Source organism: Cucurbita pepo, chromosome LG01 (assembly GCF_002806865.2).
Source record: "Cucurbita pepo subsp. pepo cultivar mu-cu-16 chromosome LG01, ASM280686v2, whole genome shotgun sequence".
Classification (NCBI taxonomy): domain Eukaryota; kingdom Viridiplantae; phylum Streptophyta; class Magnoliopsida; order Cucurbitales; family Cucurbitaceae; genus Cucurbita; species Cucurbita pepo.
The window spans coordinates 18,506,933-18,522,500 of NC_036638.1; the positions used below are offsets into that span (position 1 = coordinate 18,506,933).

Here is a 15,568-nt window from a genome sequence, read left to right on the forward strand (position 1 = left end):
GGGCCTACAAAGCCCAATACATGGATTTAATTCATGTTTAGGAATTTAAATCCTGAAATTATATAATAAATTAAAATAATAAATCAAGTAATATTTGGACAGATAAAAACGAATTTGTTTTTTTGTAATTAAAATAATATAGAAGAAAAAAAGGAAATATATAACAATTAAAACTCATATACACACATAAACACAAATTTTCCTAAAATTACAACATAATAACAAAAAAAAATTAATTAATTTTTTATTTTCAAAACCAAACCTTAAAAAAAAAATTAAATATTTAGTAGAATTTATAATTATAGCCAAATAAATAGAACTCTAAATCAATTTATGATAAATAACGGGATTATTTAAAATAAATACACGCCCTTTAATGAAGTGTAGATGATGGGCTATGCATACGTTTAATATCACGTACACCGTAAATTACTAAAATATCTTTATAGTTGAGTCGAGAAACGAAAAAATAGTCAACTACAAGTTTAGTCAACTCTCAAACTCTCGTGTGAAATAGGTCAACGAGTTTTAAGTTTTTAATCTTTCGATTTTTATTTTTTATAAATAAATCGGTCAAAAAATTTAATGTCTTGATAATTAATAAAAATATAAAAATGTATTAAAAAATACAAAAAATTATTAGATGCAATTAAAAAAATATAGAAAATTAGAGAAGAAAATAGCGAACTTTTGGTTAATTGCAAATAGCGGTTTTTTTTTTCTTTTTCGGCATGCCAATTATAAGCATCACAGTCAAATCTGATTGGTCAATTAGATCATGAAGATCAGAGGTAAATCGTTTTGGATGGCCACGATTTACCCGTCACATTGACGAAAATAACGAACCGGAGACTTTAGCATGAACCGAGTACCGACTGTACCTGAATAGGAAATACAACGGTATAAAATTATTATAATTCAGCTGTAAATTTTCTCTTTCTTAAAAAAAAAAATAATAAATAAATAAATAAAGGTTTCTCACTCATCCTCTTTCTCTCTCTTTCTCTCTCTTTCTCTTTCTCTTTCTCTTTGTGCGCGTGGTCTAATAAAAACCCTAATTTGCTCAATTCCTTACTTTCTTTCTTCCTCCTTCAACAATTTCCTCTGTTTCACGGCATTGAAGGGAGGACCTCAACTCTGTGTTGTTAATGGCGACAGAGCGCGAGGAGATTCGTTACGAAGGAGGAAGAGGTGGGAAGTTTCAGAAACGGCCTCTCAGAAGGTCGCATACGACGCCGTATGATCGGCCGCCGACTGCTTTGAGAAACTCTGCTGGAAACGGATGGCTCTCTAAGCTTGTCGATCCGGCGCAGAAGCTCATCACCTCCAGTGCACATAGGCTGTTTTCTAGCGTGTTTCGTAAACGTATTCCCCCTCCGCCGCCGTCATTGCCCGTTTCTCGAGGTTTTTTGCTTCTTTTTTTGTTTGTTTCCTGGTGTTTTTTGGTTTTTAATTGGAATGCTCTCTTAACGGTTGTTAGAATGGTTTATGGGTTTTGTTTCTCGCATTCTGGTGCTCGTTCGTTTATTTTGGAGGTGTTGGTTGAAGATGGCTGAAAAAAAACGTGGATTTTTATATTATATTTTGCTTTATTCGTGAGGGAGTTACTATAGCTGTGGGGTTTTCTTTTTGGCATAGAGGAACCTCGAATTTATGATTTTGTATGGGTGTTTAGGTTTGTTGTGGCTCAATTGTTTAAATGTCATTAATTTGCGTGATTTCCTGCTGAATATTCCTCATATTGAATTGCAAGTTCTCTAAAGCTTAATAGTTGAACAATATTGAGTCTGCTTGGAATGTTGTTTTGTTTTCGTTGCTTGGATGTCACATATATTAAAATTTGTTCTCCAGACAATAGGGGTAGCCCGAGTGTGATTTCTATCACTTTTTAAAACGACCACGCATATAAATTTTAAGGATTGGTTTTAATTTTTATTAAGAACTTCGTGAAAATATGTATTTTGTCCTTGTATTCATGTATTTGAGCTCAAAGCCAAGGCCAAGGTCCGATCTTGTAATGCTGTTCGTGCCACCCCCATTGGACTATCTGTTTTGAGAACCCCAGAAGGATTTTTGGAAAGCATAACTTTTTTAGTCTCCACTTGGTTCTCTATATGTGTTTATATATATATATATATATATATATATTTACAGTATTTTGTTTACTGTTACCCTTTGGCTCTGTTTTGTTCGGTATTTTAACCATGGAATAGGATATTTTTGCTTCCCATTAATAATGTTAATCTAAAAAATGAATATGTTTAAAGTAAGTTATTCTTAGTAGTAATCAATAAAAAATGTATCAAGAACCTATGTAAACAACAGAATTCTATTTCTTATTCTGTTGGCTGTAACGTCATTTTAATATTTAAAACTGCAAATTGTTTCTAAGTATGTAACAACGACTCTACTTGAACATGACCTTTTCTATAGGTTGCACTACTGTGTTCTAAAACATTGCTCTCAGACAACTTGATCTCATAATTTTGTTTTTCTACGAAAGTGACATCTTAGATTTTTATATATACCAATGTTGATACCCATTTAGGAAGCATGTTTTCATTATTCTATTATGTTTTTTGGGCTATACATTGTTGTGCTCGCATTAACTTTTGACATGGGAGCTTGGTTGAAGTTTTCGCATTGACTTTTCTGGTTATTCTTTTACTGTTTTGTTCTTGCATTTATACTTCCAGAGGCTAATGATGAGATGGGAAATGAGAACCATGAAGAAGTTGCAGCTGTAAGTTTTATCTCATATGGGTTTTTGCTTATCATTAACTTGTGCATGTGTATCTTTTTTGTTTTTTTTTTTTTAAAAAATCCAATTCTGTTATTAATTGAAAACCGTTACATCATCACTGAGTTTTTTTCTCCCTCCATGTACATATTTTTGTTATGCTTTAACATTTTCATAATTGCAGATATTGTGAGATTTTCTTTAATTAAAAAACTGCATTATTTTCTTTTTTCTTTCGGATTTACAAATTGAAAAGGCTATTTTAAAATGTTGTTAAAAAAAAAAAAAAAAAGGACATGATGCCATAAGTTAGCATTAGTGAGTGACCTATTTTATTTTCATGAATGCATTAATTTCCGTATCTGTTGAGGTGAAACTGCTTGCAAAAATCAGTTCCACAAAAATCTGATACTTTTGCGTTTCTACAGTCTGAATATTTATGTCAACATTTTCTGATTTTTTTCTTAATCTTTAGGATCTTCCTGGAACTCAAGAAGGGACGAACCGCGATTTTGGTCCGAGTATCAAAACTGATAACACACATGGGGTGACTGACCTTGAGCAAATTTTGAAGGAGAAGACCTTTACAAGGCAAGTATTTGAGTGCTTGTTGGTCAAATTATTTTTTTTTCTCCTATCTCAATTCTATATGAAGAGTTGCCTTGTTTTGGTTGATATTTAATTGAGTGAATTATAAGGAAATTTGAACATGGTTATATTGTAATTAGTAACTTAAAACATGTAAGAATTTATGAAATAGTATGAATGCTCTTGCATGAAATGTATAAGCCACAATGTTGCTGCAAAATACCGTGTCATTTTTTCTCCATCAGGATAGAAAATCTGGGTTTACTTTTATATATTGGTTTTAGCAGGATATTGATTCGATATTTAATACGTCAAATGCTAACCACTCTACAGATTTGAGATTGATCGCTTGACTGAACTTTTGAAATCAAGAGTTGTTGATGTTCCAAGTGGGGTTGAAGAGAGGAAATTTGAACAGGCCCCTTCTACGCCTGTTATCAGTTATGAAATACAGGAAGGATCTCCAAAATTTCGAGCTCAAGATGGAATTAGCTCTCACGTGGTTCCAACTCAAGTTATGAGAGCAAATGTAGGAATTATTTTATTTTATTTTAATTTTTTTGTTGGTTTGGTTCCTGCGTTGGTTAATGTTCAGTGCTGGTTTTCCATAGTTTGCTCACACTGAAAACTTTGTTTGCATTTTTGGCTTTATTGTCACTTGTATAATTGTTTCAGGTCCTTGATGAGGATGTTGCTTCACCTGCAGAGATTGCAAAAGCATACATGGGCAGCAGGCCTCCAAAAGCAACTCCGTTGAGTATGGCGTCCCATAGTCACAAGTTTGGGGATAGTTTTGCTTCAGAAAATCTCTCGAAATCCTCTGCTTTAACTCTTGTGCCGAGATCTCCTGGAAATTTTGATGTTATTGAAAATGGTTTTGTCACCCCAAGATCTCGAGGCAGATCTGCTCTGTACAATATGGCTCGAATGCCATATTCCGGAGTTAGTGCAACCCATAGCATAAAGGTTTGTACTCTAATGAAATACATCTGCTTTATTGTTCAAGTCCTTGGTACCTTCCTTATCAGTTTTTTTTACCTCTCTGGCTCATACTTCAGAATAGTGTAGCGACAACAGATGCTTACAGGGCAACAGGGTCCTCATCATCTCAGTTAGCATGGGAGCGAGGGAGAGTTCTGGGGTCTAAACAAGGGGTACGAGTTATGAAAAGGCTATTTTATAACATATTTTATTATTGAGTAACCTCCTAGATCATGTTATTTTATTTAATTTCCCTTTCTGTAGGCTTTAAAACGCAGAAGCTCAGTTTTAGATGATGAAATGGGACATGTTGGTCCTATTCGTAGACTTCGTCACAAATCCAATCTCCTTTACCCAACAGGTTTGAGTTTACCAAGCAGTTCAACTTCTATTCCAGTAAGTGGAATTGGTTCTGAGAATGCTCAGCAGTTTCAGTCTACAAAAGTGCACCCGTTTTCATCTTCTTCTGGGAAGGCACTTTATTCGCGTAGTTTGTCCAAACGGTCTGCAGAGTCCGAAAATGATGTGAAACCTAGTTCAAGTTTTTCTCAAATTCCTCTCAGGTCAAGTGAGATGGCCTCAAAAATACTTGAGCAGCTTGAGAAATTGACCCCTCCAAAGGATAGGTCTTCAAAACTAAAGCTGCTTAGTGTGACGAATAACTCACCCACAAAGTTGTCACCATCAATGTTGCATGGGCCAGCTCTTAGAAGCCTGGAAGATGTGGATTCATCTAAGTATTTGGAAAATGTTGAAGACATTCAATCTAATGATGCCCGGGAGCTTACTTCTCAAAAGAACAACAAGGTTGAGGAAAGCAGTTCATTAAAATATAAATTACCCATTGATAAGGCAATTTCTGCAGGTGATGGATTAGGTTCTCTAGTTCCTACGAAGGACACTGTACTCAGTTCTCGTCCGCAAGTTGCATTTGTTGGTGCTTCCCCACAAACAAAATGTGCTTTCCAAATGAGTGCCCATGAGGTGTGTGGTTTGCTTCCTTCTAGTTCATACAATAGATCAATCCTGTTGTGTTTCTATCTTTTAATTTATCAATCTTCCTGGGTTCCCTCCCAACGAAATAAATGAAAAGAATACTAATGAGGTGAGAATATTTTAATTTTAGCTTCTTGCATTTTCATTTTTAAACGAGGGAAATTACTCTTCAATCATCAAACGTCTTTCTATTTCCGTCCAAGTTTTTCATTTTCTTTTATTTCCCTCGCACACCCAAACCTGAAAAAGAATGTGGCTAAGTAAATATGTGTGTCCGTTATAAAACCTCTAAGCTTTAATATCTTCTATAATGCCTATTCTTTTGCTAGAATTTTGTGGATATCGATGCCCTCTATATGCATGTCCCTTATGAACCACCCCAACTTGCAATATTTACGGGTCGTCTGTCTCTTTTTGTTAGGATTTTGTAGATATTGATGAAGAAGGATGTTCTAATGGGCCAGTGACTGATATATCGTTTGATAGGCGAGAAAAAATGGATGGCTCATTAGCGGCAATGAGCAAGCCGAATGATACTGAAGCCATTACAGTAGATAAGCCTCAGGCTTCAGCTGAGGTTAAACCATCCACTGCATCTGAACTGAACAAAATGAATGGCCAGAGAAAATCTGATGTTCCTGTGATTGCTGAGAAGAGCCCCATCTTTTCCTTTGCTACAGCATCTCCACCTAGCATTATAGCCAATGCAAAAGATCCTGAATCAACCTTGAGACCTGAAAAAAATATTTCACCTGAGGCACCAAAACCCGCTAATGCCCCTATATTTGGCTTTGGAGATAAGCTACCATCACAAAAGGAATCATTTTCTTCTGCTCCCACCTTTGCGTTTGGAAACAAGTTTGCCCCCTCAACGAATGAACAAAATGCTGTTCCTGTTGCAAATTCTGAAAGCAATGTTGCACCAGGAAAAGCTACATTTCCTATTCCTGCAAATGCTGCCACAGAAAATGGAAATAAGAATACAGGGTCTCCGTTTAAATTTGCATCGCCTTTAGTCAATGAAAAAGAAAGGGCTAAAGTGGGCAGCTCTTCGGTTTTTAAAGCCGAGAGTAATAGCAGCAGGTCAGTTTGATACTTTCGTTGTTTACCTTGGACTTGGAGATTGTTTGTTTTGTTTATACTTCTATCCATAGGGTTATGTTTCAATATTTAGTTTTTATGTGAAATGCATGATAAATGGGATTTTAATTATTTTGTGAAAACCTAGATATCTATTATCTATAACCCATATAGACTCCAGCGAGGCCCCACTTACTATCTTAGATTTTGGCTTTATAGTACTTGCTATCTATTAAAGTATTCTGAATGATGTTCAAGAAGTACATTATTCTATCTAATGCAGTTATCCCGAGGATTTCGAAACTATGGCCAGTCCTTGATTTCTACCACCATTTAAGCTTTTTGACTTTTCGATGACTGAATCTTTCCCTCATTTGTGTTTGAGCTTTTGTGAGGACGGCACATACATATATTTATATGAAGCTAATTGATTGTGTTGCATTTTTCAAGTTTGTAATCATCAATGGATGAAGCTGTATTCTTGTCGTTACTTTTCCTTATTCAAGAAATTACTTTGGTTTATCATTTTAGATTCTGTTAACAACTTTGTATCGTAGTTTTTTCGTTTTTTTAACAAGATTATATGCTTTTTGCGGGCTTAGAAAAGCGTTGTGCATCATAATCGACGTGTTTGTGCTTTGTATGGGCTTAGGACACTACGAAAATTCGCATTCTTTTAATTGGAATTTCCCTCTTTCACCTCCCAAGATCTGTTCGCCTAGTCTGTTTCTAGGTTGATACTCGTGATGCTTTATGAAAATTACTGGTGACTAATGTTTTAGACGGTTTTTATTGCAGCATCCTGTCATTTGGAGTTCCAAAAGAGTCCATGTCAGACAAAGCTGGTGATAAGAGTTCGAGTGCCGGTCTCTCGGTTGGTACATCTGAGAATTTGTTTTCGTCATCTGTCTCGACATCGACATCATCTCCCAGCTTATTTTCCTTCAGCTCCCCTAGCACTAATTCAAATCTTAATAATGGATCTCTTGTTTCTACCCCATCTATATTTTCCTCCCCAGCCACCACCTTTTCGAATAATATAACAAATCAAAATCCATCCATCAAACCGTCCCTCACTACTGCCCCTAGCAACAGCGAACCCGCCACCACTACTACTAGCCTTTCTATGCCTTCTCCTGTGCCATCTTTTTCAGCTGCACCTATTTTCAAATTTGGGAGCCCTAGTGTTCCTTCATCTTCCGCTCCAGCTCTATCAGCAGCGGAAACCAAGACCAAGCAAGAGACAACCTTTGGTAATTTAAGTGGCATTCCTCCAAGCGACACGTCTGCTGCTAAAGTATCTAGTACTGGAGGCAGCGTTTTTCAATTCGGAGCTGCAGCTACTACAGATTCTAATAAACGACCAGAAAATTCGACTTCTGCTCCAGGCAATGTCCCTACATTTGGTGCTCCGGTTTTTCCTGCTAATAGTGGGGTTGCATCTTCTACTCAGAGTACACCTGTTTTGCCATTCAGTTCATCATCTACATCATTTGGTTTGGCTGCGAATACGGGTTTGTCTTCTGGCAGTTATCTGTTTGGTTCTTCAGCTCCAGCGTCGAATTTGTTCTCTCCTGGCACGACGTTTGGGCTTACTGCTACCAGTTCTTCTGCTAATAATTCTGTCAGCTCTGGTGCTGGTACCAGCTCTAGCTTCTTTAACTGGCAGACATCCTCCACGCCATCATTTTCCACTGGATTCAGCTCAACTCCAACTGGAGGGTTCCCTTTTGGTCTTTCATCTTCTTCCGCTGCTTCTAATAGTTCACCTATGCTCTTTGGGTCATCAACAACTAGTGCATCGACAACGTCAATGTTCTCATTTACTTCCGCTGTGTCGTCACAGCCTGCTTTCGGTAATTCTAATCATGGCTTCACTTTTGGTTCAACCCCCCCTGCCAATAATGATCAAGCAAATATGGAGGACAGCATGGCTGAGGATACCGTCCAGGCAGTCACGCTGCCTACGCCTACTTTTGGGCAACAGCCCCTTACACCACCTCCATCATCAGGGTTTATGTTTGGTTCAGCGGCCCCTCCTCCGGTAGCAGCAAGTCCTTTCCAGTTTGGCAGCCAGCAAAATGCACCTACCCCACAAAATCCCTCTCCATTTCATGCTTCTGGTAGCTTAGATTTCAATGCCAGTGCTGGAGGGAGCTTCTCATTAGGCGCGGGTGGCGGTGACAAAGCGAACCGAAAATACGTGAAAGTTAAAAGCAAATCACGAAAGAAGTAGGAGCAATCGAGAGAGAAGGTATTATGTGTTTGTATACCCCAGTTATTTTTCATCTAGGAAAAAGTTATATTTCCATCACCGTCACGACATCGGTTGGATTGGGGAGGGGTGGAGGGAGCGGGATATCATTTGTCACCTGGATTGTTTGATTTCGACATAATACGAGGAAACGTCGAAGCCAAGAATTGTTGGTTGTGTTTTCTCATTTAAGTGGCAAATTATTTTGTGGTTTTGTTGTTGGTAGCACAAGTTCACAAATTTTGTATTAGGTTTAGCAAAGTGGAAGAACACTCATTGTACTGTAATAGTAAGTAGTAGTCTGTGAATGTTTCAGGTAAAACATCAACCCTGTGCTATGGACTCAGTTTTCCTGTAATTTGTTATTTGTTGTAACATAAGAAAAGGGAAATATATGCTGTTGTTCAAGGAAGCATCATTTGTTGCTCTCCCCCCTCCCTCTTTTGACACTTGTTTGAGGAGGAATGTATTTGCTAGTTATATCATCTGCAATCGCCTGAATTTTAGGACGTTTTTTTGACTAGTTGGCTATGTAAAAAGAGAGTGGGCTGAATGGGCTCCCGAGAATCACGAAAGATACGTGGATTGGGAAATTGAGATACCCGGATCGAAAAGTTGACTATGATCCAATTATTGTACAGTTGACCGATGGATTATCTTGTTAGGGTCGACTAGTTGGCTATGTAAAAAGAGAGTGGCCTGTAGAGGCTCCCGAGAATTACGAAAGATACGTGGATTGGGAAATTGAGATTTTGGGCTCCCGAGAATTACGAAAGATACGTGGATTGGGAAATTGAGATTTTGGAAATTGAGATACGCAGATCGGAAAGTTGACTATGATCCAACTATTGTCCAGTTGACTGATGGATTATCTTGTTAGGGTCGACTAGTTGGCTATGTAAAAAGAGAATGAGCTAAAGGAGAATCACGAAATGACTATGTTTGCATAAGATATTAGTAATCCATTGTGACTTGTGACGGCTTGATGGTTGAATTTTACGAGATAATTTTTTAAAAAATAAAAAAATGAACAACTTCATGTCCCAACTTAATCCGGAAATAGAAGATTGGGTCGGGTTAGGTAGTGAACCCTATGATCCAAAAAAAGTTCTCGCTACAACAGGTTTAGTAATTGACAACATGGAGATTACAAAATGGTTTTCGGAAAAAACTGTTCATGTGTAGATATTTGAAAGAAGTATTTTATACTATGAGTTTATATAAGACTGAATTTTTTTTATAAATTCGTTAATTAAAAAATTAATATTTCAAAAATATTCATTTTCTCATAATTAAGACGTATATAAAACTCAATAATGGAATTAATTATAAGTTTATAATAATAAATATTCTTAATTAATTTATTTTTATTTATTTAGTAAAAGGAATATTAAACAAGAAAATAAGTTTAATATTCGTTTGACTAGACAAGACCAAAACTAAAAAGAACATTATTTTAAACAATTTCAGTATAAAACGTGTCACACATAAAATAGTATTAAAATGATAATAAATAAATAAATAAATAAAACATTCCAAATATTATTGTTTTTTTTATGTTAGATGTTTTGTTTAGTCACATTAAAATATTATATTGTAAGTTGAGGGTTTTTAATATTTTTCTATTTAAATTTAAATATTTAATTTTATGTAATTTAATGTTTTGCTTGGTAACTAAATATGACCCAGATTTAAATAAGAAAATAAAAAATAAAAAACTTAAATCCATTTATGTTTTAACTGTAAATACCATTTTAATCAGTTTTTCATTATATTTATAAATAAAGAAATAAAATTTACCGTTATTTATTATTACGTTTTTAAAAGAAAGTAAAAATAAAAATTACCATTTACAAATATATTTCGTTTTTTTGTTACAAATAAAATTAATATTTTACCAGTTACCCCTCTAATTAATTTTTGGCTTATAAGCATAATTAATCTTCATTAATTTATATATTCCTTTTTTACTTACAAGTAAAATTAATATTCATTTATATACATACAAAAACTTAAATAAATATATTTATTTTTATAATACAAATTTTCATGACATTATTTAAACGAACGATTATTAATTAATTTTAACAAAAGTAACTGTAAAAATATTTAAAAATTTACTAATTTTAATAAAAGTGTAAACATGAAAAATTAAACAAATAATAATAATAATAATAATACTTACGAGAATTTCTTAAACCATTTTTATAAAATAAAAAATTGTAAACTTTATTTAAGTTTAAAATAATTTGTTATTGTCATAAAATTTAAAGAAATTAAATTTTGAAAATTAAAAAAAAAATCATAAATAATAAAAACTATTGAGAGCTGGGTTGAAAAAATCTTTTGGTGAACAGAAAAACCGAAAAAAGTTCCTAATCCAACCAACTATTTTTTCGGTGGCGTTGGATTGAATTATTTTAAAAAAAAACTCTTTTTATTAACATTATATGTTACATTAATAGCTAAAACTAAATAAAACTCAATTATCAAATAGTAAGACGTTAAATATTTATAAGTTTTCTAAAGTAAGACGGGAGTGTTAACCTTATTTTCGAGTTATCAGGTTAATTCGACCAAAACTGTCAAACCATCAAACCAAATTGAATTCTCGGTCTAACCCAACCCAAATAAAAGTATGCACAATTCAGTCTATAAAAGTATGCATAATTCAGTCTTACTTTCATGATTTGGTTCGGATAGTTTTAGTTGGATTGTGATGTCCCACATTAGTTGGGGGAGGATAACAAAACACCATTTATAAAGGTGTGGAAACCTACCTGATAGATGCGTTTTAGAGCTTTGAGGGGAAGCTAGAAAGGGAAAGCCCAACAAGATACTATATGGATCTGGGCAATTACAAATGGTATCAGAGCCACGAGGCGGTGTGACCCTGAAGGGGGTGGATTTGGTGGAAAGCCCAAAAATGATACTATATAGATATGCACAGTTACAAATGGTATCAGAGCCAAACACGAGGCGGTGTGAGCCGAATGGGGGTGGATTTGGTGGAAAGCCCAAAAAGAATACTATATGGATATGGGCAATTACAAATGGTATCAGAGCCGGCAGCGACCCTGAAGGAGGTGGATTTGGTGGCGATAGCTGTGGATCTGGGCCGTTACAAATGGTATCAGACTAGAAACGAGGCAGTGTGGCGATTTGGTGGCGGCTCCATATCGATTGGAGGAAGGAAAGAGTGTCGGTTATATATAACACATATATATATATATATATATCCTAAAATGAGGATAGAATTTGATGGGCAATATATAAAAGTGAAGGTCCACTTCCCATTTTTGTTTGCTTGCTTCTCACTTCTTCTTCTTCTTCTTCTTCTTCACCACTTGCCACTCTTTTTCTTTCACTTTCCCACTCATTTTCTCTCATTTTCTCTCATTTTCCCACTTCCCAAACACCAAATCCACCCATGTGACCAGAATCCATCACTTCTCCTTCACACTGTTGAACCAGAAAGCAAGCAAGGAACCCCAAATCTCTGTTTCTCTCTGTTTTTGGTGTTGTTGGTTGGCCATGGTTTCATCCCCATTTCTTCTTCCATTGGCTCTTCTTCTCTCTTTTACTCTTCTCTTCGTCTTCCCTTTTAACCAATCCCATTTCTCCTTCTTCGGCGATCTTCAGGACATTGCTCTCTTCCACAGGGCCACTATTCGGACTTCACATCTCGTCGTCGTCGGCAGCAGCAGCGGCAGCGGCAGCGGTGGTGGTGTTTCTTCCGTCTCGCGGTTAGGTATCACTTCAAACCCTAAACCCAAGATTGCGTTTCTCTTTCTGACAAATTCCGATCTCTTTTTCGCCCCGTTGTGGGAACGCTTCTTCCGTGGCCATGGATTGCGTTACAATATCTACATCCACGCTGATCCTTCCGTCGAATTAAACCAACCTGGCGGCGTTTTCGATGGCAGATTCATTCCGGCGAGGAGGACTGAGCGAGCGTCACCGACTCTCATCACTGCCGCTCGTAGACTCCTTGCTCACGCCGTCATCGATGACCCTCTGAACCTCTACTTTGCCCTAGTTTCTCAACGATGTATACCTATTCATTCATTTGATTTCATGTACAATTTCTTGTTTAAAAACTCAGTCACTTCCCTCCGATCTTTTTCTTCGAAATCTACTTATAAAAGCTACATCGAAATCCTCTCCGATGAGCCGAATCTGTACGAGCGGTACATCGCTAGGGGAGCCACCGCAATGCTTCCTGAAGTGCCGTTCGAGCGATTCAGGGTTGGATCTCAGTTCTTCATTCTGACTCGAAATCACGCAGTGCTGGTGGTGAAAGAGAGAAAACTATGGAGGAAGTTCAAGCTTCCGTGCTTGGGCGAGGAGCCGTGTTATCCTGAGGAGCATTACTTTCCGACATTGTTGTCCATGGAGGATCCGCAAGGCTGCAGTCACTACACGCTAACTAGGGTTAATTGGACGGGATGTTGGGATGGGCATCCTCACTTGTACTCGCCGGAGGAAGTCTCGCCGGCGCTCATAAAAACTTTGAGGCAGTCAAATTCGAGCTACTCTTTTTTCTTTGCCAGGAAGTTCTCGCCGGAAGCCTTGACGCCGTTGATGGAAATCGCCGATGACGTCATTTTCCGGGACTGAAGGGACTGCCGGCTCGTTCCTCTTACTGGTAAGCATTCTTCATTCTTCTTCACAATTGCGTTATACATATATCAGCTTGTGATTAAATTTTGTTTAAGGTTCAAACACTAATTCTGAACTTTACTTTGGATAGTAATCATCATTAAAAAAACAATCACTGATTTGGTTTCATAGAATATAGAATAAATAATCTGTGGGTCGTGTTAGCTTGGAATCTAGATTTATTTTATTGATTTCGTGGATTTAATTTTGTATTTTGGTATGGTTTCATTGGACGATCTGGTTTGACCTTGTATCAAATTGTCAAGAAATCTGGGCTTGAATTTAGCTAATAGTGTTTTTTTTTTTTTAGTAAAACCCTGAATTTTGAAGCTCTGAATCGATTGAATCTGAGTTGTTTCCATTGATTTGAGTTATGGATATTGATGGGTTGGTTAATTCTGAAAATAGTCTGTTGATTTGTTAGTCTCTGTTTAGGTTCATTCAGGTTTTTTATTAAACTTGAAAATATTTGAAGATAAGAATGCAAAAATTTCCCATTAGAATGATACCAATGGAATTGATTAAATCTACAAATAATTCAGAGAAAGGGACAAAGTTTGACTACAAACTTGCTAGAATTGAAAGGTTTCATTAAGGTTTTGGAGAAATTTCAGCAAGGGAATCTTTTTGGTTTTAGAAAAAACCAAAAAATCCTTTTCAATTATACGACGAAAAGGATAAAATAAGATATCATGTTTTGATTTGTGGCCAAGAAGGTTCATATAAGTAACGAGGAGTTTAGAGGGGAATGAGTTTAAGTTGTGGTGGCCAGCTACTTTAAGGTTTAATATCTTCTTACAAATTGTCTGTGTACCAAAATGATGAATCAAAAAGTTGTCCAGTGGGAATAATCATGATGCTTGCAAGCTTGTTTGAACATTTCATGGAATCTATCTAAAAGATGGATAGCATGCTTCGGTTGTTTCTCTGATTTTATATTATTTTCTTGAATTTTGATGATGGTGAACAAGTGAGCGTTGAGTTGTGAACTTAAGCATAATTCAATTGGTTAAAGTGTATTTGCTATATCTAAAAACTCCCCACCCAACAAGTGAGAGGGTGGAATGATAATTCGAAATAGGAAAGTTTTTTTTTATAATTAAATGTTTTAGAGATTAACTTAAGCGTAGTTTAACGAGCGGTAAAGAATCGCCATCTCCTAGCAAGTGAGCTCATGAAGAAAAGAAAAATTGTAAGGTCATCTCCCCTTGCTAAATATCATCTTGTAAGATGTTGATGTAGATGTAGATGTAGGATGGCTAAAGCTAACCACACACCCATTGATAGATACAAATAAAATACTAAAAAAGAAAAGGGAAAGAGTCAATGAATTGGGTGGAGTAGGTCAGCAGGGTATAGGATATGCCCACCATTTTGTCGTATTCTGAGCCTCACAAAACCCAATAAAACCGCGTTAGTGGCCCGTGGGATTGCACGCCACTACAGGTGCAGGGTATGTTATGTTTATTAATGGTAGGTCCCAACCCCCAAGTGGCGTCTCATTGATGTTCGTTTCTTTTTGAATGTTTAGAGGAATATTAAAATGGAAACATTTTAGATTAAATCAGAGATTTGGCTCATATATTATAATTTAGTTTAGTTATACTTTAACTGATGTTCTACCTGCTACTACTGCTTCTGCTTGTGCTCATAGTTTAGCTTAGTTAAATTAGAGATTTGGTTCATATATTATAATTTAGTTTCTTAATGTTTTCTTGGGTTTCTGCATAGCTCATGTGATCATTGCATTTTCAGTGTAACTCTTTTACTCCACTGACTTTCTGCTTATATTTTTGTAACATTTGTTTATCTTTCTTCAATTAAATTCTTGGCCAACTTACTACGTGATTATGGCTGTGCTAACTGCTCAATCGAAATCAAGATTGATTATTTTGGAACATACATATAAAACAAGAACACACACATTGTAACAGGACACTTTTCTTTGCTCTAGAGAAAAGTTAGCTACTCAATCTGCTATAACTTCCTTTATATGACATTGTAGAAGACCACCCTGATTTGAGTAATTACAGCAGAAGTATAGTTTGAGGAAAATATTAGAGTGCTCTCCAACAAGATCCATGATATGTAGGCATTCCTAGACCTGTGACGAAGATGAAATCCAAGTAATAAGGATATTCAATAAGAGAATCGAAGTTTCTCTATCTAAAAACAAGCAGTTGAAATCAAGGGTGTGCAGAACAACAGAAGGGATTCAAAGAAGACCAATAATGGAGATGAGGAAAAAGAAGATGGGGGAGGGGGGG

At 36.1% G+C, this 15,568-nt stretch overlaps 2 protein-coding genes across 4 annotated transcripts in view; both read left to right on the top strand.

The window, feature by feature from the left end:
• Nucleotides 1–1,015: 1,015 nt before the first annotated feature.
• LOC111790619 (nuclear pore complex protein NUP1-like) lies at nt 1,016–9,057 on the top strand. The gene is made up of 9 exons (XM_023671603.1): nt 1,016–1,404; nt 2,697–2,743; nt 3,216–3,331; nt 3,662–3,857; nt 4,004–4,294; nt 4,387–4,482; nt 4,574–5,293; nt 5,727–6,388; nt 7,184–9,057. Exons 1-9 carry the CDS (start codon nt 1,149–1,151, stop codon nt 8,619–8,621), a joined length of 3,822 nt encoding a protein of 1,273 aa, XP_023527371.1. The 5' UTR covers nt 1,016–1,148; the 3' UTR covers nt 8,622–9,057.
• Nucleotides 9,058–11,959: 2,902 nt separating this feature from the next.
• The window catches only part of LOC111787593, a 5,989-nt gene continuing 2,380 nt past the window's right edge, over nt 11,960–15,568 (top strand). For 2 of the 3 annotated variants that reach the window (XM_023667611.1, XM_023667618.1), the window contains exon 1: nt 11,961–13,287. In XM_023667611.1, coding sequence (XP_023523379.1) covers nt 12,174–13,259 — 1,086 coding nt within the window. In that variant the 5' untranslated portion in view covers nt 11,961–12,173 and the 3' untranslated portion in view covers nt 13,260–13,287. Of the gene's footprint in view, nt 13,288–15,568 lie in introns of all 3 variants that reach the window. The other variant, XM_023667625.1, reaches the window with a different exon arrangement.